Source organism: Xiphophorus couchianus, chromosome 4, assembly GCF_001444195.1.
Source record: "Xiphophorus couchianus chromosome 4, X_couchianus-1.0, whole genome shotgun sequence".
NCBI lineage: Eukaryota > Metazoa > Chordata > Actinopteri > Cyprinodontiformes > Poeciliidae > Xiphophorus > Xiphophorus couchianus.
In genome coordinates this window covers 13924467-13951934 of record NC_040231.1, presented here as the reverse complement: position 1 = coordinate 13951934, position 27468 = coordinate 13924467, and the positions used below count along the sequence as shown (strand labels likewise).

At 34.9% G+C, this 27468-nt stretch overlaps 1 protein-coding gene across 4 annotated transcripts in view; it reads right to left on the bottom strand.

The window, feature by feature from the left end:
- The window catches only part of LOC114143174 (CUB and sushi domain-containing protein 1), a 437499-nt gene that overhangs the window by 149485 nt on the left and 260546 nt on the right, over positions 1 to 27468 (bottom strand). For all 4 annotated transcript variants that reach the window (XM_028014977.1, XM_028014979.1, XM_028014978.1 and 1 more), the window contains exons 11-20: positions 18357 to 18460; positions 18027 to 18139; positions 13515 to 13697; positions 13210 to 13395; positions 8056 to 8196; positions 4724 to 4845; positions 4534 to 4606; positions 3067 to 3205; positions 1714 to 1901; positions 1424 to 1612 (exon numbers count right to left, since the gene is read on the bottom strand). In XM_028014977.1, the coding sequence (XP_027870778.1) occupies positions 1424 to 1612; positions 1714 to 1901; positions 3067 to 3205; positions 4534 to 4606; positions 4724 to 4845; positions 8056 to 8196; positions 13210 to 13395; positions 13515 to 13697; positions 18027 to 18139; positions 18357 to 18460 (1438 nt within the window). The remainder of the gene's footprint in view (positions 1 to 1423; positions 1613 to 1713; positions 1902 to 3066; positions 3206 to 4533; positions 4607 to 4723; positions 4846 to 8055; positions 8197 to 13209; positions 13396 to 13514; positions 13698 to 18026; positions 18140 to 18356; positions 18461 to 27468) is intronic.

The window sequence follows — 27468 nt, the reverse complement described above, 5'->3', positions numbered from 1 at the left end:
TCTGACCTGTTCTTTTGGTAAAGACAGGCACACAGCAGGTCTTTGTTCCCCTTTCCACATCAAAACACACTAAGGTCTTTTAAAATGTAAAATAAGATGCTCTGATTGTAATTTTCATAAATATAGAAGAATAATGGACTTACATTTCAATGTGGGAAACTTATGTCAGTACAGAGAGACAGATGTGCATATATTTAGGTACGGTACCCTAAATAACTTAAAGTACCGTTCTGAAATTTCCCAGAGTTTATTTTAAATAAACCATAGATGTTTTCAATTTCCTTGCATACCATTAAGAACAGCTTTAAGGACATTAATCCTTTTTTTACACCGCAGCCCTGAAGTGAACAAGTGAGATACAAGGGATTATCCTACACAAATCCTGGTCGTGCACGTCCCCATCTTTTTTAAGGTTGTCAAACATGATGTGTACTCACAAAACTGGAAGAATAACAGGCAAGTGTCTAAGAGCATGTTGGTTTTGTTTTTACAGCCATTCGGTAGAGCTGAATGAAACCATAAAAAAAATTATTTTGCAAGTAAGGAAATTTGTGTTTGGTTGATTATTTCCTTGTTGTATCAATGTATCTTGGCAATAAATACTATACCACTGCAAACCCTCTTCATATTCCTTTTAAATGAGGCTAATTTTGTAAGGTAAATGCATTTGTTGAGAAGCTGAGCAGTGAATGTAGGTTGCTCTCATGAAAAGCCTTTCAAGCTTTTTTATTGCAAAACGTCACAAAATCTCCATTGAAACCACCTGAAAGTAACAAATAATATGGAAATGTGTCTAACTGGGATTGCATATGATGGTCTTCCTCTCATTTCTTTTCTTTCAACATGTTGATTAGATGCATGTTTTCACTTTAGCAATATCAACTGAAAGAGACATCCGGTTTGCATTCTACATTTAGTATCAGCTAAAGATTCACCCACACAAGCTCAACTGCTAAGATCAGTCTAAAAACCACAAGTTAATCTCATGAAAACTACACAAAAAGTCTGGCATGATTGAGCTTAGAACAAGAGTAAAATGCGATTATGAAAAAATAGGGTTATTTCGACATCCCTCCTTTTGTGCTGAACACCCAGGTACTGTGATAAACATAAAGGTTGCAAAATGGCACTGTTAGTTTTTTAAGGGTTATATCAAGCACATTGCAAATGTAGTTTTTAAACTTTTTAAAATCTTTTTTCAATAAGTTTGGGGTTTAAAGAAACAAGATGACCACACTGACCTGCTGTGCCAATGCGTATACATTTTGTAATTTGGGTTGGTTCTCTTTACAAAGGTGATGCAGCGTCCCTGACTTCACTATTTTCCGGATGACCACATTTCCACAGTGTTACATTTGAAGAAATGAAAGTTTTACTGCACTGAATGAACAGAGCCGAAATGAAAGAAAAGAAAGACTCTAACCATCGCAGCTGGGAAGAGCATGACTCCACTGGTGACTCTGCTCACAAACAATTGGCTCCTGATCACTGAGTGTGTATCCAGGGTTGCATGTAAATGAGACGTGGGAGCCAATGGAAAAGCTACTGCCATGGCGACGGCCGTTGACTGGGATACCGGGATCGAGGCACGAGTCTGACTCCATCCTCACACCTGAAAACCACATGGCACGAGCACAAACAGGATAGAGTCAAGAGGGTGAGTAAATGAGTGTCTGCAAAAAACACCTCTATCAGTTATTCCATCGGCCTTACTTTCATATCTGATGCTGAAACCAGCTGAGGAGCGGCTATTGTCGGTGGTGAACAACAGGAACAGGAAGTTGGATGTGGAAATCAGGAAATGAGGCGCTTGGGTGCCATGGTATTCACCAATCAGTGGGGAGGAGGCTGACGGCCCGTCTCTGATCTCCAGTGTGTCATAGTTTACCTCCGTCTGGAACCTTAACAAATAAACAAGTATGCACACACTAAATCAGACAACCATAAAGATACATGATGGGAATAGCGACTATCTAATTAATTGTTTAACAGAAAATTGGATTGCAGTGCTGTCAAAAGATGAGTTAGCTGAGCAAGAATATGCTAATAACTTCACTTGCAGCACAGTAAGCTAATTCAAATTTAATAGCTTACGCATGTACTACCTAAACATTTGATTAAAAGTACAATTGTATAACAATTTATCAGATTATAGCCTCCTCTGGTTGTTCTAACCTATGCTAAATTGGTATGGCCACCGGCTCAATGCTGAGCACTGGTACATCAGCCGCTGATGCATCATGTGACGCTTCTGAACCCACAACAGGAACATTTAGTTTTTATACTTTAGATCAACATTTAGCACCATCTACTTCATAGAATCAAACATGGAGAACCAACATTTAATTTATTTTTTGTTTCTTTCCTCTTTTTGTTCTTTCCTTTGGTTCTATATAAATAAAATTACCTTACCTTACCCTGCACTAGTTCACCAAATTATAGACTCCTCACATCTCCCCCCAAATATCAAACCGTTTATACTGCAATCTCAGTAACCTGCATACCAAAACAACTAAATCAGTTCATTTAAGACCAATACTTACCCTGGTTAGTAACTCATTAATCAAGAAGAAACTGATTTCTCATATAGGCAATCAAATGCATGTTAGCTGAAAAATAATCAGGCCTAGAGAGCCAGTCATCCATCATAACAATATCTGACCACCTCAGTGAAAAATGAACTAGCCTTTGCCACGGACATGTGCATTACTTTGCAAATGAAATGCCTTGCAGGTGATGAAGATGACTTGAATTTTACATCATGTCCCAAAAAGACAAATTTCAGCCATAGCAGGTTCAAGCTTGAGCACATTTTTACATGGCTTGTTTCCAAGAAAAATGTGTGCAAATAACAAACATTAATCATGTAGTGCAGTAACGCACAAACTTTATTTATCTCTATCTTGCACTGTAATTTAAGAAGACCTCAGTAAAGATTAAACAACTTAATTATATACAACCTAAGCAACCAAAACATACTACCGATAATAATCATAGAAGCCACATTAAACCTGCAGACAAAAGTGGTAAACTGCATTTCTGTAAGCAGAATATTAAATAACTTACTTGTCAAAGTGTATTTTTACAGCATGGTCTTTCTGTGCCTCAATGACCCACTGGCAGTTGAGAGAATCTTTATAAAAGGATGGCCAACCAGGAGACAGTACAACACCAGTAGGGGCTGTGAGATGGCCTCCGCAGGGAGCTGGAGGAAGATGGAGACAAATACACGTAGAGAGATGCACACACAACGACGATAAATAATATAATTAATCATTTTTGCCTTGTACAAGAACCAAGATTGCATTTCATTAAATTTGAAGATTTATCATTTGCTCAATTTATTTTAGCATTCTAATCCTTTTTGAATGTCTTCAATTTGCACAAAAATGTTTATATCTGAAATTATGCTGAGCCAATCTTCTGGTAAAGTAAACAAATCCAACTTTTGCCTGTTTGAAAAACGCTTTAAATAATTATAATATGCTAATTTATAGAAGAATTCAAGCATATTTAAGTGTCAAATTACACCAAAAAATGTATCCTTAGATCTGTGCAACTAATAAAACAGAAGGAAGCAAAACCAGCACTGACACTAGATTATAGATCAGAACACCTCTTCAATGAATTATTAGAATTCAAAGAGTAAAGTTATTTTTGGGCTTTCAGTATTTTAATTATTTTTAAAATTTAAGTGTTAAGTCACCTGCTTTAAAATAACTCATAGATTCACAACTTTGTGGGAAAAGGGGACAAGGTAATCATATTTTAAAAAAAATATTATCTTTTAACTTTTATATAATACTGTATATTAGTTGTAAACATGTTCCACTCCTCCTATGTTAAAACACTGTATCCCTACCAGTTGCCCTTTTAAATCTGGACTTTTAGCAAGTCAGCAACTTTTTTAAACGCTAAATAGCTGGGCAATTAGAACTTTGTAGATTCATTAGGAAATTAGTAAAGATATTTTGTATACAATTTTTTTTTTCATCCAACAGAATGCATCCCCCCACTCTGCATACTTGATGAGATGATGAACCACTTTAATTTGGTTGTCTCTACCATCTAATTTATTAACAGGCAAAGTTTAATAATGTCATTGAGACAATATAATTAACAGGAAAAAGACAAATGCAAAAATAGCCATCAGTGCATGGAATGATGCAAGTTACTCTCAAAAACTCTTCAAATAATAGTATGTTCAGAGTTCCTCTGTCATTACAATGACACGTTGGCCTATTTAAAATTATATAAACACCTGCCTGGATTTATATTAGCTTATATGAATATGTACTCGCATAACTAGAGGCAATGGGCAGTGTTTATAAATAAGCAGCCTAAAATAAGTGTGGAGAGGCCAAAAGCAATTAAAAAAATTTAATTCACACTCCTGCTGAAGTGAAGAAATGCATTTTACTTGCACAGAAGGAATCAAATTATTTGATATGTTGCTGTGTTTTAGTCTGGTGAAATATTATCACCATTTACTCCGACATACGTAGAAGAAATTGCAAGTTTGTTTATGTTCACCTTCACATCGAGGAACAGCAGCGGACCAAACGACATTCCCATCCTGAATGATGCAAGTGACCTGGTCCGACCCCTGGAAAAAAGATTACTTTTTGAAAAAATGTGCAGCTGACAGGAAAATTGCTTTTTACTCAAGAAACATTGGGAAAAAAGGAATCTGAAGTAGTAAGATATGATATTTTTTTTTTACCTGTGTCCTAATGAATCCTTGATCACAGCGAAAAGCCACAGAGCTGCCCAGTTGAAACTGGTCACCATACCTTTGTCCGTTGACTGGAACACCCGGGTCATGACATTCATTCTGACCAAATGCTAATAGGGGGCCACAGCAAAAGAAAAGTTGATGTAAGAAGCAGCTTATTTCCAACTCAATTAACTTCTTCAAAGAGATTACTTTGGGTGTAAATAGAGAAAATGTAATAGAGAACTAATGCATTTTAAATTCAGGATATACTGTATAAAAGTAGATCAAAAATATATCACATCTATTAAATAGATTCCACTCCTAAAATTGGTTTGAAACCACTGCTCTATGACTGTCAGTGAATGTGACATCTCCATTGGTACAAAATATAGGAATGAAATTATCTTTATGTGGATTCAATCCTGTCATGTTAGGTTTAAATTATCCACATTCTGGAGATTAACCTGACTCCAGACAGAGCACATACCCAATGATTTGACATGTCTCAGGTTGATTAGCTACTGATGGAGAGGAAATGAAGGCAGAATGAAAAAAAAATGGAGGAAAGAAGAGACAGGAGAAACTGTGAGCATGCAAATGTTGAGAATCTGCACATACTGCTAATATAGAATACATCTATGAACAAGGAAGCTCTATAACTAAATATGTATAAAACATTCAAATGACCCAAGTCAAGGGGAAAAAGAGTGGCATCTCACTCTAACAGGTCTAGACACAGACTGCCATTTATAGCACAATCAAGTAACCATGTTACCTTCAGTTGATATAAAAATGCTGTATATATCAAATATGACTTTAAAAACATGTGCAAATTAAAACCTTGAAATTGTGCCTCTCTCCTTTTAAGAGGCACCTGCTCTTTCCACCCTCTGCCTTCAGTACATCATCACAACAATGTTTCTCCATTAAGCCTTTAACAATGATCTTAGCAGCACTGCAGTGAAAAGTAGTTCATATAATAAGCTCAGCAGATGTGCAGTTCCACCAGGTGTTTGCTAATTGTTGCTGCCACTAGTCTGAAAGAGCTGAGTAAGGGAGTCATGGAGATCTGCTTGGAAACTGCAGCTTCAAGGAGAAGCTGCATGGAAAAGGCAGCGCTGAGTGAGAGCAAATGTTTAGGCACCGCAAATAGCAGTCATAGGAGATTAAAGGAATCCTCAAGCATGCATAAAAGAATCAAAGCAACGCTCCAGGTAGGTTTTTAATGAGGCAATAACATTAAAACATGATGTAAAGCTCAAAAAAGTTTATTTTAAATAACACCCTCTCTTTAAGATAAGGTTGTAATGAAATGAGTCTAGGTAAAAAAAACTAACGTAATTTAAAGGATTTAGGAGAAATGAGAAACACTTAATAGGATCGCATCTAATTGAAGGTGACAATAAAAGATATCAAACTGACAGTGATTGTGTTGAATCTCCATGTTTCACACCAAATGAAGTTGAGGCATATGAGAAAAGAATAATAAAATAGGTATTGACTATGTTACTTTATCCACAAGCACATTTCTAATAACATTATTGATGTTACTGACATCTGGTATGGATTTGTGACATTAAGGCCACCGGAGCTGCATTCACTACGTTTTGCCCACTGAAGCCATGTCTTTGACTTTACTTGATTATTCTCTATTTATTTATTTTTTTTTAATAAAGAATTGCTCATGAAAATAGCATTCATTTTTTAACAAGCATCTACAAAACTATACTTTGAATAGGATGTTCATGATATCAATTTAAACATGGCATTCACACACACTACAAAGGAATACCTTGCACTGAACATGAACAGGCGTAAATGTAGAAGAGCTTTTATTCACTGGGACTGGGACTGAGTATTTGGCTCTAAAAACTGCCTTAAGCAGTGTGTCATCATAGTATTTGATTTTTAAAAAACATTATTAATTCAAGCACTTACAGAAACACCCAAAGCAACTTCTGTTAAAACTAATACATGCATAAAAATGATAATAGCCCAAATTACTAAAATTGGAGAAAAAAATGCTTGTGTTAATTATTTCTACAGGTATTTAATTAAAAAGTCTAAAATTTCATAATGAAAAAGCACATGAATGTAAACGTCTTCCATGTCTACAGATGCAGTGGTGTTCAAAGACACAAAAACAAACACATGCTAATGCATGTGTTGTTTGAATTGGAGGTTACATGCGAGAGTGTTTTCTTTTTTTTTAATAAATACGCTAAAACAAAAGGAGCAATCATTGTTTCATTTGTCAAATGTCACCCCTAAAGGAAGAGCTGAAGACAAGGTCATTTATGGAGGCACTGTGTGAAATGGTGCAAAGCCGCATGGTAATCACAGAAAATGAATCAAAATCAGTCATGCAGGACTTGCTCGGCCTATTGCAGGTAAACACACAGGCTGCAGTAGTCAGTTTTAAAGTCAGGCTGAATGAAGCAGGCTTTAGTAAGGTGATGACGATGGGTTTGAAGCAGAGCTAATCATACTGCTAATCAAACTGATGGATAATGTCAGCAGATAGTCAATGATGCATCGTTCTGGCTTGGTTCATTGGATCCTAGAATCTTCATTTAAGTATTTAGACTTAATGTTAAGTATTTACAGCTTACTATAAATTATCAAAAACAAAATTTTTTATTTGCTCAACCCAATTCTAAAACAGAATTGGACTCATTCAATACTTTTACATGTACTTGTGCCTGCTTCAACTATAGAGGATGTTATTACAGTAGGGCATCTGAAATTACTTTTGCTAAATTGTCTTTGCAAAATCATTCAAGGACTCAATTTGACTTATCTGTCACTTACAAATGCAAGGTCAAATTAGCTGACATACATACGCTGCAAAAATTTACCAGAGCATTTACATGACAAGCTAATTGAAGGTCATGGTAAGAGACAAAAGAACAAACTGGAAAAGAAAAAAAATATTTCAAGCAATTTCTACTCATTCTATGAAAGCTCGCATGATTATAAGAAATTGCCTAATAATTAATTTTAAATGCTTTTTGTCTAAAAAGAAAAAAAATTAACATTTTTATGAAAAAAACTGTAAAATAAAACTAACTTGAAGCTTGATTATTGTTTAAAGAATATCCAGTTCAAATGTCTTGTCATTTTAATTTATGTATTCAAAGTGAATCACTGTTAAAGTGTCCTGAAACAGCCAACAGAGACTTAACAGGCAATGATAGTGGTACTTATTGCTTACAAGGTGGAACTCTTCATGGTAACTATATCCGGTAACATTGTGATGTAATTTCCCTGAACTGCTTGTAGAGCACACATGATTAAACAGACTGTTAGAAAAGGTTAAGCAGGTATGCATTACATACTTGTGTAGCTGATATTGAAGCCTTTCCCAGTATTGGAATGGTCAGACTGGAATTCCAGTCTCATAATATGTCCATTTGATGCAATTTGCGATGGAACGTCTTTTCCTGAGAAAGTCCCAAATGTTGTTGCCTCAGACAAACCTAAAAAAAAGAATTACAGAGGTGCACATTTAGACAAAATGCTCCTAAAGATATCAATAAACACATTAGACTCAAGTATGCAGAACAAAGTGAAAAAAAAAATTAGGTTTAATAGTTTTTTTACTATCACTAAAAAAGTCTAGCTTTGATGTGTTGCTGTCAATTATATTAAAGTTTCCACATGTAGAGTAGCATGGCCACTGCTTTCCCATGCAATTCTGCTTGATTTTCATTTCCCTTCAGAGCTCCATCAGGTATTTCTCTCATTGAACTCAATTCCTTTGGCTTTAATTTCAACCGGGCGAATCAGAGATGAAAGGAGACGAACGCCACTTTTCTGCGTTGTTTTAGGGTCCGCCATGATTGTTGTTTAGAAACGGAAGGAAGAAATAAACAGAGCCATTCAGTCCCTGTTGCCCATGTTTCCAAATGTTAATTTAACATTAACAACCATCTTGTTTCGCTTGGCACTTTTCTCGGTGGAGAATGGCTGTTTATAGTGCACACAATTTCCAGTAAGCATCATAGAGTCAAACTGGCATATTACATAACTGGTGCATTACATATGTCACACCTAAGCATTACCTACTGGGTAAAATTTAAAACTTCAACAGAGTCCATACCTAAATAAGTAATTGTTTCAATGTAAAGAGTAGAAAAAGAGACTGATTTTTACCAGGCTACTGGTAGGATGACCAGGGAACAACATTTCCGGTTCTTTCTATTCTGTGAAATTTCATTACGTACAAAGAACTTCACATCTTTGATACTAATACCATAGAATTATGCATCTAGTATACTCAGTAACAGGAATGTTGTCACAAGACTTCACAATAAATTATTCAGAATCAAATGATACAATGTAAAATGAAGAGTGAGTGATATGAAATGCTAACTCTTTTCAAATTTTAACATAAACCAGACAAAGTTATTATATTAGATTAAAAGAACATTTCTGATTTGGATGCTCACATAGACTGCTTGAACTATGTGACTTCAGAGGCCTTGTGGTTGTGTGCCATCTCAACATCAAAACCTCCAGACATAATCACAGTGACATCTTCACAAGCTGACAATACTTGAAGCGAATATTCCAAAGGGAACTATTTGTTTACTCAAAGGACCTGAGAGAATATTCGAAGTACAAGACTGAGTGTTGGATCCAACATTTTACCCTGCGGAACAGAGCTTCTGAAAGCAGAGATTTGTTAACCACACAATCCAACTGCAATCAACATATTTCGGTAATCCAGAGAATTAAACATGTAAATATGAAATTATTTCTTCCCATCAACAAATGAAATTTTGATAATCAATGTGCAGTGAACACAAAATATATGACCCAATAATCCCAATAGTCCATACTGGCCAGTAGCTGTAGATTGCCAAGGCTATTTGTCCCTCAGGTATGCTGAAGTTGTTAAACAAGCTCATCTGACTATGTGTTTTGCAATTACAGCACACAAGTACATACAAGCCAAAGGAGAATTCAGTGAAATTTATTTTTTTTGAGTCATCACAAAATTGTGTCCATCTGACCTACATGGATATCTGATGTAGGTCAGAAGAAGAAAAATTATTATTGAGATCCAGTGAGATTTTGACAAATTTCAGTGGAACGAAATCCTTTCTGACAGTGCTCTCACAAGAACTCAAAAACAACCCAGACATAAAAAGGATTCCAAAAATTGTCAAAAACAATGTGATCCTAAACAGAGAAAAGAAGAGCAGAAGAAAACTCAGAAAAGAGTTTGTCCTTTGCCGATATCTACTATGTCAATTTTCATCATCAACTCAGTTTATACTCTGTGGCAATTAGACAGTTTCAACCCACAGAAATCGGAGTCCTGATAAAATCCCAGGCTTTTGGGTGAGATTTGCTGACTTCTCAGCTGCACGTTACCATGAGGTAAGTCTTGAGTTCGACCAGAGCCCAAAGAACTGGTGGTGTGAATGCTACTGGAGTGCAATGGTCTTCACAAGTTTGAAGTCTTGATGTCCAAATATACGAAGATGCTGACATACTAATTGCCTAAATCCCTTTTTGTGTTAACCAGTAATTGAACAGGTGTGCTTAGTAAAGTGGTCGCTGAGCTTATGTTTTGTCTGTAACGCTTAATTTTACAAACTGATGGTCAAAACATCCACATGTTCCCAACTGAACATTTGTGTTTGAAAGATAGTAACAAAATCATAGCCAATGCATGTTTACAATGTTGGTTTTAAAATCGTATTTGATTAATGCTCATGTGCAGACAGAAAGATTATGTTTTAAGATCAAGCAGATGCTTTGCAAATCCCTTAACCAGCTTGTTCTTGATTTCAAATGTTTTTGGATTGATACTTTAACTCTAAATGTTGTATTTGGAGCATGAACAGAAATGAATGAAAGTTTTATCCAGTTATTGCATCATTTTGCCGGTTCATCTTATTACAGCTGGATCTGTCCTGAAGTGTAAAGTCCTGGACAATTCTGTCACCACAGTAAAAGTGGTTCAAAGAACCCACACTACATGTGGAGTTACATGGTTTTAGTGACTTACAGATTAGCCTCTATGTCTCTATGGACAAATTCACAGTGCGCCAGATGAATGGCCCTAAAACTCCCAACTAGGGCCCGCACAGCCCTAACCATGCATCACCTCCATTCTTTATGACATATTTGTGTCTGAGCATCTGACCATTTATTCAAACTATGATCCAAACATAAGCAACGGATTTATTGAGGAACACAATGAAACAACAAGGGAAGGATCAGAACAGAGCCCAGGAGGTCTGTATTAGTCCAGAGATTTATTTGTACCCAATGTACAAATAAAGATATTATATCCACAAATATGCCTAAAAGACTGAAGAACATATGGATGCTGGCTGGTGATGACTTTTTGCCATTGTCATAAGTGATGCTATTTTTCAGATATAAAAATTATGATATAAGACTTTAGGACTTATACATCCAAGTGGTTTAGGTACTTTTTAACTCTTCGCATCTCAGCATATATGACTAAGATGCACAGACTAACCTAAGTGTATAGCCTAAGATCTATAAGGATAATGTCAGATAAGTCCTTCACAAATCCATTCACTACATCAGGATAATCAATGAAAGGGAGTCAGACAGCTGATGCTCACCATCTCCTGTGAGAAGAACTTCTCAATGTTTTATTTAAGGTTAATTCAATTTCAAATGTTTCTTTAAAATTTGATGTAAATGACTATGTTGCACATAAATCCTACACTTTAATGCTACTGGTTGCTAACTGTTTGTTGGTAGGTTTTGCTTTTATGTGAACTCAAAGTTAATGATGCAAATCTTTGTTTCCACCAACAATAATAAAAGCTATTTATTTTCTTTACAACATCTGTTTATCTTTTTTATCTTTTCATTTTCATTTAAAACAAAAAAAAAAAAGCAGGTATCTTTAGGGGGTAACCAAAGTCAGTCCTTCAGGGCCGGCATCCTGCCTGTTTTAGTTCTCTCCCTGGTTCAACACACCTGGATCAAACAATGGCTCGTTAGCAGAACACTGACATGCTGAGAAAGTCGTAACGACCAGGAGGGAGAGAACACAAACATGCAGGACCCCGGGCCTTAAGGACTGATTTTGGTCAACCCTGCTAAAGACTAATTACAGTAGAAAACCTTTTGCTCTTCATCAGTAATACCTGAACAGAATTACAATTGACCTTAGATGACCTCATGCCTATCTCTGGAAAAGGAAACGAAAAACATTTGACTACATATAATAGGACTATTTAAGTAAAGACTACTGAACAGAGATGCAAAAATATAAAATTAGTCTAAAATATTGAATTAGACTCTGTGGTTAGGTTAAATTAGAAGCGTAAAGTGAACACATCTAAAACACTTCTGGCATATCCCTGGGCTAAGCTGCCATGGGCAATCCTCAAACAGGTTACTACTATACTTCTGTTAAGTTGCACCTACAATGTTAAGTTATAGTTGCATGCTCATAAAACAATACATATAGGCAATTTAACAATAAAAAAACCCTCGCTCTAACAGTAGTTCCAATCCCCCCCTATTTTGTTCGTTTAAAATACAATATACCATCTGTCCTCCTTTAGTGCACCATTTAAATGTAAATCAATACTCAAACCCCACAAAAAGCAGACTAATCAGGAACTATTTAATGGGACTTATCCATCAAATGTTGCATCAGGTCATTGACCAAAGTCAAGTCAAACTAGCTTCTAATACTGAACTACTAAATGCTTTTAGGGTCTCGTTTGAACTATTTATATTTACAGTTATGCTTATGTTTTAAAACTTAAAAAGGCCTAATTATAAATGTAACTAATAAACTTAAAATGTAATTATTACCTACTAAAGAAAATGTAAAAAATGCAATAATTTCTTACATATCATTTGAATGATATGATACGATTTCATATCATTCAAATTATTGACATGTTTTGTCCATAATTTGTCTGTGACACAGATCAGTCATACATTACCACTGACAACAAGCTGAGAGAAAGTCAGAAGGAAAGAAAGAGACAAAGAAACACAGAAGAAGGGAGCAACGAAAGAAAGAAAGAAAACATCCCTAAAGATGCAGAGATTTACAGACAGTCAATTAAACCCAACTTCATCCTGCCAGTCAAGCAGGAGCTTAACTCGACCCTGCTAAATCAATAACGCTGAAATGTGGAACAACAATATAATTGCTCTGTGTTTTACATGAGGTGAAAAAATGATCAATGTGATGAAATAAAACATAAAATAGCAATTATCTTTCAGTTCGGGTTATTGACCAGTCATTTTTTAACGTAAACCCAGTCTGCAGTTTACACTGCCTACTCGGAAATACAAGATGAAAAAGGTGATCACTTAATTTGTTTTTTGGGGGTTTTTTTACATGGCCATTTATGTTTCAGCTGTAACTCATCAAAACTTAACTGGAGGCCTAAATTTAAAATCTTTAAACTGATTATGAAACTGTAGCAATTAAATGAGAAAAATGCATAAAGTTATTAGGAGATAATTACCTTCATCTTTAACTACCAGCCAATCAAACTGTGGCTCCAGGTCAAAGTCAGAGAAGAAGAGATGTATTCGACTGCCCGGCTCAGAGATAATCAACCACACACAGTTCAGGTTATTACCATACTCCTCTGGATAGTTTGGGGACAACACGGTCCCTGATGGAGCCGTGAAGTTGAAGAAGCAAGAAACTACAAAAAAGAGAAGTGGAAAAAAATTATACATGTTTGACAATGTAAGCAAGTTCACAAAGACAAGTAAACATAAAGGTGCAAATGGGTACAGGCCTTATAAAAATGTGTTTACTTACACACACAACTGGGTTTGTTTCCAGACCACTGGTTATTGTGTTGGCACGTGATGGCTTTTTCTCCCACGAGCTCAAAAGCCGACTGGCAAAAGAAGGTTAAGACGTCACCGTGCTGAAAGCGATCGCCACTACGACGACCAAACGCAGGCACTCCGGGATCACCACAACCTCCTCTGTTGATTTCTGAAACACATATGTAATTTTTCAGTCCTGAAAACTCCAGACAAGTCAGATAGCAAAAATAAAAAAAAATTTAAAAAGCGTATTTTTAACTTTTAAGCAGGTAGCACAATAATGACGGCAAAAATAAATAGCCCATAAGCTTCATTGCATTTTGCCATTTTACAACCACAAACAGATTTTATGTGAAAGACTAAGAATTTAGAGCCAAACTGTGAACCAGAATCTGTTTTATTTCCTAGTTTTATTTTATAAGTTGCAAATAAAAATCCAACAAGTTTGGCACAAATTTGTATTCAGTTATTTGCTTCAGTGTCATTCCCCTAAAGAAAAATCCAGTGAAACCATCTGTCTTCTGAAATCACCAGATTGGACCAGGACCATTTACTCCTGTAACTGTTGAACATTTAATTTCATTATAAGCTGTTATATAAGTAAACGGTTGTATGGAGGTCTCAGAGGTGGTTTACAGAACATTAGTGAGAAAACAGAATCTGAAGACCGTAGAAGACAGCAGAGAGGTCAGGGATAAAGTAATAAAGCAGTGTTTCATAATTCAAGCCATTATGTAAAAATGGAAAAAGTATGTCCTTTACTACAAGTGTTGTGTGCATTAATAACATTTTAGGACTATTTTTAATTTAGAAGAATAATTTAAAAATAGGTCTGAGTTGCACTGGTAGAAACAAAATGCTCTTCTGCATCATTAAATATAAAAATTATCCTCCTATTTCTATTGTATTTACTCGCCGATTAAATCATTTTAAATCAAATAAAAATAACTAGCTGTTGATGTGTGACCAGAGCATTATAAGCAAGCGAAGTCGTAAAAAACGAAGAACATTTCTCACTAACTGACACTCGAATCCAAGAGGATGATGACCATAAACAGTAAGAAATACAAATGAATGGCTTATGTCAAAGCACACCCACGGATAGGATAATTTATTTGAAGCCCATACTTAAATCCAATTGATAATCTGTTGCAAGACTTCAAATTTCTTGTTAGCAAATGCTCTAAATTTAATCTGACTGAGCTGGCAGTCGAAAAGACAAACATGTCAGTGTCTAGATTCCTAAAGTTAGTACTCCAAAAAACGTCCAACTACAAACATGGCAAAAAGGAGGTTTTACAAATTTTTAACTTGGAGGGAAAGAGTTTAAATTAATTTCACACATATTCTTTTATGATAGTAAAAAACTGTGAATAATTATCATTCCACCTCACATTAAAATCTATTGACGTTTGTAGGCTGTCACATTGTGAAAAGTAACAGTTCTGAGGTGTATTATTACTTTTACAAGGCACTTTAAAATGGATATTTTTATGTATTTTAGTTTTGATATCAAGCATATTGTCTTAATGCAAACATTTCTATAAGATCCTGGAATTGCAATAACATGTTATATCAAGAGAAGACTTCAATATTATTCAGCTGTGCAGTGATGGAGTGGCAATCTGTGAGAAATTTATTTAATTGCTTCCCTTCTTACAGTTAATTGCCATCAGGGTAATTGCAGTGCAATTTTCTTTTAATTGTGAAAGACAAAACAATAAGTGGAAACACACACACCCCCCTTCTCACAGACACACACACAGGCATAGGTTTTTGGAACAAGTAAGAAATTTAGAAGAGAAGAATTTTGTGACATTCTTCTCCTCTCCACTGACCGCCTGGATCTGCTTCGGACAAGCATCTCAATATAAGTTATGCATTTGTTTCCATGCGAGTTTTCCACTTTTGAACTCAGCTGGGATGCAAGTGCGCCCACAGGAAGAGAATATTAAAAAAGCCTCACATGTATCTGCAGCCCACAGCTTTCTGTCACACAGATGACAAGTGTCAGGATGGATTTCAATGATCCTAAGCCCAAAGTTAAGTCTGTCATTATGCTGTTAAGTGCCTCACTCTTTCTGTTGCATCATTCATCTTCCCTTTTTTCTTGTTTCAAAACTTGCACAGTTCACCACAGAGTAAAGATGCTAATTACAGATTAAAATAAAGAAAAAGATAATCATAAAATCAGATTTGCTATACACTGAAGACACATCGTCTTATTATACAATTTAAATGGGTACATTTTTGGGTTCATTGAAAAGAACGTTACCTCACTTGACTTCAGAAAAGAGAAATATGTTATTTGCAAAGAACTGCTTTTGTGCAGGTGATTATTTGGAGTTTACAACTTTTCTGACTAAATCAAACTCGTAACATCCAATGGCAGTTAATTGCCACATTGTTATTACTTTTTATAAATACATGAAAAAACAAAAGTCATGTGTATTTAGCACATTGAGGTAAACACATTTACCTCAATGTAAATGTGTTTACATTGAGGTAAATGTGTTTACTCACATTGAGGTAAACACATTTACCTCAATGTGCTAATGATGACTGATGTTTTTTTGTTCAGCAACAACGCTCATAAGATATTAGATCAAATGAGAATGGTTCTGTGCAAAACCGAGAGTGTTGTAAGATACCAGTTATAAAAATATTTGATAAAATCTATTGTCCTGTGGAAGGGTAGAAATATAAAGGCAATTTTTGCAATGTTATTTTTTTTTCAAACCAAATGGCTCTGGTCAAAATGTTTGCAGCAAAATACAGTATAAACATTTTTTAATTAATATATTAGTTCAAATCTGTCTAATATTTCAGCTCTAATAATATTCCCCATGGTGCACACAAACACCCCAAGCTTCTCTGAAAAAGAAGCAGAGCCTGATGCCATTTTTAAAAAAACGGACACAGATTTGGGCTGAAAATCTAAGACAACTCAGGAGGGTAAGCTTGATCAAAGTGCATAACACGGTGATGTTATTGCATTTGACAGCATTGCATATACCCATGCAAGAACAGACATAAAAACACCACAGGCAGATGTCGGGTTGTGATGAGTGAAAAATATAAAACTGAAGCATCTGCAGGAGATCATTTAGTACTGTTTATTTTCACTTCACATTTCAATATTCTTTTTTGTTTCAAATACTTGATTTATGCTTAATCAGTCTGGTCACTTTTTTACAACTAAGGCAAATTTAAAGGTGAAAAACCTCAGATGATGCCTTCAAAAGCACAAAGCTGTGGTTAGTCTTCAACTCTTTGTTGTCTTGGTTACCCATTTATTAATGCATAATTTAATCATGATTTCTTTTCTTAGCTACTCAGAAATAAACTTGATGGCGCTCATGGGATACATTTTATTTCACTGTTGCCACTAAAGCATTTTAACCAGAAAGCTACAGCTAAGGTATTACTCACTGCAAACCAGATTCTTTAAGCCCAGTAAAAAAAAAAGAAAAGGAAATGACAGTTACAGAGCCAAATTATGGTCACTGTGACTTTATGTTGGGATAAAGAGCCACATTCTTTACATCTCACATGAACAGTCTGTTACTACATGTTCCTAAGTGTTCCCAGTCTTGGAGTTTCAATAACATCACTGCAGTAAACATACCAAAATAAACACAGAGCACAAATTTCTTCCATTTTGTTTCTCCTCTGCTTCTGTCATGGTTTCTATGTCACACTACATGGCAAAGGGAAGTCTAAACTAAAACAAATTGTAAAAGACTGAACCCACACCAACAACCGCAAAAACAATTAAAACACCCAAACAAAGTTTGTATATTTTTGTAACATACTTGGCAATATGGATATTTAATATTAATCTTATAATACTGGAATTGCATTACCATAAAAATCAACAACATAAACAGAAGACTGTTTTAAAAATGTCTGTAAAATACATAAATATCGTCACAAAGGACATCGCTTAAAGGCACAAAGAGTAACACATACACACACTCCCCGCCCCCAGGAAATTTACTTGCATGGAATCTCACAGAGTAAAAGGCATTATGCTTAGATGACATTTAAAGTGAACAGTTACGACATTAAGAAAAATCATTTCTCTCACACATACAAACATCTCTTATGACACTGAGGTTACTGTTTTCAAGTGGCACAGTAATGGGCTAAGACTGAAAAAATGACTGGTATTTTTAAATACAGGCTGGTTTTTAAGGATGTGTTGGTCTTTAAGAAAGATGATTGTAAATGTTTCATATAGCTAAACTGGTTGCCATGTTGTATTTATCAAAGCATATTCTGCTGTTATGCACACACAGGCAATCTTTGTGGAAACCTGTTGTATGTAATATATGCCTCTCCCTTCACTTTAAGCTTTACTGTAACACCTTTTTCATTTTAAATCATTAACTGCTTCCCTCAAGTGATGTGATATGCTACTGCATATGGGTGGCGTGATTCAGAGTTTAAAAAAAGGTGTGATTTGAAGTCTTGAAATCTTAGAAAGAATCCCTACCTTCATAGATTGCCTTGAACCCTGCAGAGCCGATTGTGTCGTCTGACTGCAGGTGTAGCCACATCTGATTTGACAAACTCACAATAAGATCAGGGACGCTGGTACCAGTAAGTCTACAAAGACAAAGCATTACCTATGCATCAGTAAAATAATCGTTTTATCCATTTTACTTTGGTGAATTTGCAGGAGATTCAAGGAGATATTAGCAATTTGCAGTTTAAGATTTGAAAGAAATACCTGCAGAACAGTGCCCCCGTCTACAGTTTTCTTTATGATTGCCTATAACGTGTTCTGTACTGGTACAGATGAGGAATTATTACTGGTGCTTACACATAGAGTACCCGCCGAGTGTCTCCTATCTTTCCACCGTCTCCCACAGTCAGCGTGTCATAGCCTCTCTCCAGATCGAACTCGTCAAATGACAGCTTTATTACCTGAAACGGTGAAAAGCAAGAAAACAGGCATATAAATGGTTACAAAACATTAACACACTGAACGCACTAAAGCAATTAAAGAGCAAAGAAAAGATAAAAGCTAATAAGAATTTATTTTTGCCATCATATTTTCAACCCTTATAGTTCCAAGCAATATGAGCTTTTAATGATCATGTCCCTATGGAGAATGGAAACCAAAGGACTGGATGAGACCTTCATAAACAACCATCACTTTAACTGAACTGTAAATAATAAGACTTGTGTGCTTTATTAGATTACCATTGGCCCAGACTGTATAGATGGTGTAATAATAATTTAAAAACATCTAGTCTGATAATTATGTGTCATAGTTACATAAAACTGACACAAATGCCACATAGCCATCTAAGTAAAATCAAAAGCCAACCTTCAAAACAAACCAAGTCAATTATATGTAACCACTAAGCAGTAAAAATTGTCTCGGTATAAATGTTCATTCTACATCATCACCACAAAGAATTGCAGAAATACAGGGGTAATGGGTAATGTCATTTAAAATATGTAGGATATCATGGGTAAATAAATACTGTAAATATGCAATTTTTAAAATAAAATGTCAGTTGTGAAATGCTTTTAGTGATAATTAAGGCTTGTAGTGTTTTTTTTTTACACTGAATTAATAAGCATTTCCAAACAAAGCTATCCGATTTGAACAGACTGCCTATTTGTTAGATTAGAATTATTTTCTTGACAAGTCATGTAAATCAAAACACAAAAAAAAAGGATGCATAACATGGGAATCAGGCTACATACTGTATACTTGTTTAAAGCAGCATGTGGTTCTTAAGTTTCATTTTACATTGGAACAGGAATACATTTGTGGTGTTCAGTCTTTTTGAGACCATTTCTTTTTTTTACTTTCCAATTTTTCAACTTCCAATGGACCTCTGATTATAGGTTCCTTTTCAAAACAGCAACTGAAAAACAAATCTGATTATTCCATTGTTAAATCCCCTGTTACATGTGCAAGGCATATTAACAGAGAAATTCGATATGCAAGAAAGACAGTGTTTCTCTCTTAAAATAATAATAATAATAATAACACAAAAATATTTTTAAAAATGTATTCTTCTCAACTCTTTTTGTGGACCCTCAGTCATGTTTGTATTTGATTCCAGAATTAATGTGAATTGGTCTTTTAAAAAGCTACAAGAAAGAAAGAAAGTAGAAAAAGTTTGGCCCTCATATTTTCACACATATATTAAGTTTATTTACAGACGTACAGTCAATTACTGCCTTAGGCTCCAAATGTACCACACAAACAGGCACTTAAAACTCCTTAAGGCAAAAGGTAAAAATATACTTTTAGACGAAGTTAAAACAAAAAAAAGTGCTGCAGATTTATTATACAGTGATGTTCATGGTTCCCCATTTGAGTACCATTTTTTTTCCGTATTATATAATATAGAATGGAAACAAAAGCAAAAACATTGGAAAGTGATGAAACAGATTCTGCGATCAAATCTTTGGACTCTGCAGGAGGACTCCAAATATGCCACAATATGAGAAAAAAATTAAATATTTATCAAAAAATAATATGCTAATATGTTTATACTGCTAAATAAAAAATGTTGGAATAGGAAAAAGGTGATGACTTGAACCAGTATATGCCTTTTATTGTTAAAAAAAAATGCAAAAGCAAGAGGAAAATATGATTATTTCTAAAAAGTAGTACAATTACAATAACTCTAAACTTTAGAGTCTGAAGTGATATGTGTATGTTATATTAGTGGAAAAAAAATAATTACATATGTGATAAAAAGTCTTGAAACTTAAAGACCATTGATGTATTTTTTTTTTTTGGTTTTTGGCAGTATCATCAGCCTCATTTATAGCTAAACAAGTCATTTCTGAAAGTTACACCCTTTATTCACACCCCTTTGCTGCTTGAATGCCTGACTTACACCTGTGTGGCTGCGGTGGCATGCGTGCAGCTTCAGTTCATCAATCTGCTTTGCACTCTAAAATGCTGCAATACTGGCATTCCATTATTCACTGCTTGTTCATTATTTATTAGATGTAGATCATATCCCTGGCAGCATGGATAATGGCATATCTCTGCTGCGCTCAGATATCCTCAGAGCAAAAAAAAGTGCTGGTCTTCATAAGAGAAGACCCTTGTTTATTACTGCAGGGACCTGACATGATCTGTGAGCGTGTAATACGTTGCACGGAAGGCCATCACATTTCAAATCACAGTACAGTAACGAAAAAACCTTTTTGTGGGTGATAAGGAGTGTAAAAACCATTTCAGCAAGCCAGAATCGCCCATGCACAACTAAGCCATTGCAGTGCTTTGTCAAAATAAAAATTGCTGAGAAATGTTCAGATCATGTCTAAGGATAGGAGACGGTCTGAGGGATTAACTACAATCATGACAGGAATGGCAATGAGGTCATTGTATAGCTCTTTAAAATCTGCATATCTGTTTCAGCACACCTTTTCATTTACAAAAACAGCCTACAGTCTTATGCAAACAAAACAATGTATTTTGTATAAAGCAACATTGAAGATGCACCCCAATCAAACTGGTTACATAAAGTATTTAACTGTCCCAGTAAACATTTGTTGTTGCACCCTCAAGCAAAGTGTAGTCTTTCCAAAAGAGCTCCAACTAATGGGAAAAACATGCAAAACTACAGGCTAACAACAAATGACTGGGGGCATTAACATAGAACGATGTGTTGATGTGATTTTCTCTCTACAAGAGGGTTCAAGAACTTTGTTTTCTAATAAGCTCAAACGTTGGGGATTTTTTGTAATCCTTTTAGGACTTTTCCTGTCCTAAAACATGCTTCTTTTAAGGAGAACTGTTCATACCAAGGCGAGAATAAACATGTCGCATACCCTTACTTGTTGAAATTGGCTCAAAAAAGTCCTAGAGATTTGTACATCATATTTTAGATATCTGATTATTAAAATTGTTTTGAGTCAGATTTATAATAAACGTTGATGAGATTAATTATTAGGCTCTCTCTTTGTTTAGAGGCGTTTATAGTTTTTATGGCTTTGTTTTTTGTTTTCCTGTACTGTGAGAATACATGTAATCATCCTTTATATATACTACTATAATTTTTAAAACTGTTTGTATAGTATCTTATTCATCGAGATCATGGTCATCTGTGGAGTACGAATAGAAGACAACTTATGTTTTTCTTGGAAATATTTCAAGTTCCATCTCAAAGGGTGAGAACTGAAACAAATTCTTATGTTTGAAGAAAACATTATGAGAAAATAAAATGTTGAAGGTCAACAGCCAAATAAATTAAAGCTTAAGTAACACTGCAGATGCACTTTTAACAATATGATGTCACAGTCACAGGTAAAATAATTAATTCACTTGTAAGGTTTTGGTGGTGTGAAAAATTATTTTTTTTAAAATAAAAAATAATTTATAAAGAAACAAAAGTTTAGATGACTATAACATCGACAGATCCAAAACATGTTACAGGTATCAAACTATTTGCACATGCTGCCAATTTTGAACAACAAACCACAAAAAGTGCTAAAACGGTAAACGGTGAAAAGTTCAGGCACTGTTTGCAAAACCCATGTACAAGACCAGTTTTATCACAGGTAGTAGAGCATCTCAAAAGCATTTAAATAACCATTGCTCTTATTATGCTCGATTTTAGGCACACAAAGTGTTAAAAAAATAATCTTAAACTGAAATCAAAGAAGCTTAAATCCAAATGGTGACATTAATACCCCTGGATAGGTATGAGCAGTGCAAAGGGTTAGAAGATTACTAGAGATTATCTGCTCATCCAAGCCTATGGTTGACTTAATAGATACATTTGTGGTTAAAAAAAAACAAACAAAAAAAAACTTTTGTATGGCTTTACAGCACGTTTCGCAATTTACCTCATTTTGTTGGACATCCTCCAAGTAAAATCCAAAACACTGCCAGATAATTGATCCAGGATTGTTTCTCTTCGGAACTAGACAAGTTCATCTGATTCCTCTTCAGCTACTGTCTCAAGCTAAATTTAAGCTAGGTTTAAGCTAAATTTAAGCTAGGTTTAAGCTAGGTTTACAGCTGCCATGTTGAGCCCCACCCCCTGCAAATTGGTCTCGCGTGCTGTTGAAGCCTCTTAGATTTTGTAACCTGAAATTTCAAAAGTGTGAGCAAGTCATCCTTAATTCACCCCCTCACCTGAAACTCCCACGGCGATCCTATTTTTTCTCCGTGCAGTGTCAGGCAGAACATTTTCAGGTTGGGAAGGACTAGCGAAGCATTCGCAGTGTGTCGGATAAACAACACTTACAGTGTATTAGATGCCGAAAGATTATTATTTGAATGACAATTTGTACTTGATTGTTGAGATCGAGTAAATTGAAAAACTTGATACATGGAGTATCTGCCATACATCACCAAGCCTTAATGGAGAGGTGATTGACAGTGTTAGAACCCGCCTTCTGGCTCTGTTAGATGTTTCTAGATAGCAATAGAAGACAGAGGAACTCTATTTTTTTCACAGGTTATCTGTCTCATGCCATCCTGTCACGACATAGTGACAATTTAAACAAATATGTAAAAAATATATACAGTATATATATATATATATTTATTTATTTACATACCACAGTTTTAAGTGGCATGGTTTCCTTTTATTTTCAAACTTGTAAAGGTTTTGGGATTGGAACACTTTATGTCAAAATAGCACCCTGAAAAGTTAAAAATGCCTTTGATATGGCAATGATTATTGATAAACTTACCACTGAAAACATCAATATCTGCTTGCGACTATAAAGCAAGGGTTGTTAAAAACTTTACAAGCAGCTTGAAGTCATAACACAGAGTGAACCAGAAACTGACAATAGTTTTTTCTGTGCATCCAAGTGTGATAATTTGTGTGCGAGTAGGAGGTGGTTTTCTCAGGTATATCCGTCTAAACAAGTGAAGCAGAATAATTCTAAAGGCACAGCTGTTTCACTGAGTGTGTGAGCGCTGTCTAACTTTGTTTTTTCACCTACGTGTGTTATCTTTCATCTATATTTTGTTTGTGTATGCTTTTAGATTTTAGCTTGTGTGTGCTGATGCAGTGAACAATGGCTGTACAATGGCACACTAAATGGAAGGAAATTAAGCATTATTATTCTTAGGTCATTGCCAAGAAACTTAATGCTCTTCAATAATTTCTAAATAGGCCTGTTTAGAAAAAGGTTACGCATGATGCAACAAAAATTTAATTAAATTTCAGGTATTCTTATGATAATGGTTAATTTCGGGATTGTCTATATTTGCCAAAAATTCACAGGAGGGCACGTATATTTAAAATTTAAATAGCATTTGAGGTCATTAGTAGAACGGCTCAATAGGACATTTTAACAGTGCAACTTTAACTGAGCAACCCAAATCTAAAGTGAAGTCCATTCAATAATTCACCAGGTGTAGTGCTTTGAACTCTGAGGTTTCCTGATAACATTATCACATACCAAGATCAAATAATTTCTAGGAATTGTCTGGTTTCTGGTTCTAGAGAATACCATGGCATTACAAATAAAATAAAACAAAATAAAATAATGGTTTTGACATTGCAAAAATGATTGACATAGTATTCGCTCATTTTAAACTCTTTTAGTAAAAGTGAAATACTATATTTTGGAATAGAGCAGTTATATTTCTCTCCAACATTTTGGTGCAAGTCATCAATCATACATGTATGACATCAGCATAAAGTAAATTTATTAAAACTTTATGAAAAAGGAACTTGATAGATAGAGTTGAATATCTTCTGGTTGAAAAAACCCAGAAAGTCAACTTTGCCATGGAATGGAATCAAATTTTAACTACTTGAAGGAATAAATTAGTAGCCCCTTTCATAATCACTTCAATGTAGATAAAGACTTTTTGTTTCATGAAAGGCCAAATGCTATAGGAGGGATTAAGATCAGCTAGCCTCCCTTATGTATTCACCTGTGATAAAATAAATATATATATTAATTTCTAATATTAAATATTTGATGTAGACGTATGTTTACAATATGTTTACAACGTAATGTAAACATTTTTTGTGTTATGTTTCTATCATAGGGGCGCTGTTGCTCAGTGGTAAAGCTGGTGAACCATAATGGAGACTCCACTGATATTCTGAGCTATTTACTTCTTCCTGTTAATGTTCTTTTGAATGAAGATATTGCCACAAAATCATAAAAAACATGAATTTAAAAAGTACTGTAACATCACAAAAGTGGAGCATTTTTGCTCAAGGATTTCATATCATCAGAATCCCAGACCAATCTTCACCCGATGATAAAAAAATATTTTGGCTTACTCTGTTTGCAAATTCACATCAAAATATGTTTGGCAGTAAGATTGAAAATTACCTTTTGCAGACCCATATCAAAGCATGCCAGAAAAGACAGAACATTAATTACACCCTAACACTGAGTCACTGCGGCACAGCAACACTGGATCAGTAAAAAATATCTGGAGTATCAGTAAAAGTATTTTGTATGTTTTCTTATATACTCTGTGACATCATACTGTGTAAAAGTGTGCAGCCAAAATTCATAAAATAATGTGGAACACCTATAGATATGTTTTCATCCATCAAATTGAGACTTTTGGACAGACTTCAATATTCTTCTACTTAGTGTAAATTGCTCAACATCTGGTGTTCCTAAAAATAAATTTAGATGTGGGTATTGTCAACACAGCATGAGTTTAATAATGTGCTTTCAGTCAGTTACTTGTATTTTCAGATTACATAAAAGCACATGAGCTGATCCTTACCAGACCACAATCTTTGGGCTTCATGTCAAAACACAGGTTGGTCAGTAACACCAACCTGTGTTTTGGTAGCTCAGCCAACAACCACGCTAAGGTAATTTTCCTAACTATTTTTTGCATATTTCAAACTTCCTCATTTATTCAACCTTTTAAGTCACTAACCTGAAGGCAGCCAACCTTTTTAGAACAAGCCAATCCCTCCTGACACTTTTCAATACATAGCAAAACTGTTTGTTTACAATTTATGTTTATTATTTATGTATTATTTGAACAAATAAGTAATCCCTGTAGGAGGTTCATTATTCCTTTACAGTGGGAACAAAATTTAGTGACAAAATTTTTTTCTAATAGATCTGTTGGAATGAAATTCATACTAGATGTTGATAACAACCAAGGTTTCACACACCTACAAATGAATCCAAACTAATGAATCCATAAATTATTGTTAGTGTAGTCAAATGACACAGATTTTGTATCAAACATGACTTCTGACATCTCATCAATGTTTAGTAGAAAAGTGATGCAAACTTTAAAATGTCTCCCATATAAAGAAACTAGTTTCATGCATTGCTCAGGTGCGAGTTTTACCCATTCTTCCAGACAAATTGTCCTCATTCAGGCAGCAATTGACTGGGTCATTCCGGCAGCTGATTTTTTTCTTCTCTAAACCCAACTGTGAGTTTTCTGCACAGGGTGTGTGATATTATTTTGTTGATTAAAAATCTAAATGATTTGTCTTCTTTATAAGAAAGTCTCAGTGCATTTCTCCATATCTATATCTCAGTACTCTATGTTGAAAAATATTCCCTAATCATAATGTTCTCTCTTCACATTTTCTTTTAGTATGTGCATTTGAAGTCATGTAAATGGCCCTTTTCTCTGCACACATGGTGTGCACAATGATATCAAAGGAGTTCCAGTCTTATCAAGTCAGAAGTTTTAAGATGTTTTAAGACTTTCTTCCTTCAGCACTTGGTGTAAAAATTGGCTACTGTGGTTTGTAGATTACTTATTGGTGTATTTAAAATAACAACTGCACTTGCCAATTTTAAGTCTCTCTGAAGTTATCTGCAAGTGGTTATTGGCCCTTGGATGTCACTTCTGATTGTTCCTGCAAGACATTTCTGGTTCTGGCTTGTTTATGGTTACATTATTTTCTTTCTACTTGTGGTGCTGACTGCAATGTTTGTCATTGTAAAGTTATCTATAAAATTTCTATCAGTACTTTCTGCAAATGTAAGGTTACAAAGCTCTTTTTTCTATCACTGATCACGTGATTCTTATTGGCTGATACTTTTTTTATGGTCAACAATTTAAACTAAGCCAGCAAATGTTTTCTGGCAATGAGGGAGAAAAGTATTGCTTTCTAAATTCTGCTAGACTTCAATGACTTTCTTGGTTAGGTGCCATTTTGTTCCCCCTTTTTGTCGTGTGTGTTATATATTCCTCTGTCTATTTTCATAGAAAACTGAATTTATGTACTATTTTTTATGTGGACTACTTGGGTACCAACATCTTGTGTTGACTTCATGCCAGTACCCCCCTAAAAAGTTTCAGAAAAAACGCACTGCCTTGATACATTGTTCCCAGTTTTACCAGATAGGCTAAAATAGTTCCAGGATTGATTAGGTAAAATGGACTTAGATTTCTAGTTAATATTATACTGTATGGCTTTCCTTGGATGTAAAATTTGATATATTCATTTTAATACAGTTTACCAAATGTAGTATTATGCTAGCTAAAATCCTTGAGACATAATGATATAGCTTTAATCATGTGCCAAAAAAAGCTATACAGAAAAAGTTCAAACCATAAACTGAGGTGACCTATGACCAGAAGCAGTACAGACAGGGAACAGCTGCCCTGAAGCCAAAGTCTACAGGATTTCCCTTGTTGAGATGAATGAGTTGAGTTTAGTCACTGAAGAGCTGCCACAGTAGGAGTTAGCAACACTTTTTCAACAGATAACTTTTAGACATCCAGTGAAAGAAAAGTGTATGGGCAATGTTTGAGAAGGCAAATTACTGGAAGCCTTATTTATGGTAATATTTTGGGAAAAAAATAAGAATTTGATCAATTATCTCACATTTTTCCAAATATAGTTCTTTTATCATGGGCTTAATTCAGCCACAAGTACTTTTATTGTATAACCAGAACTTTAGAAACAATTTGCATGCATGTTTAAAAAGCTAAGCTATAAATGGACCAACAGAGGATTAAAATATAATTATAT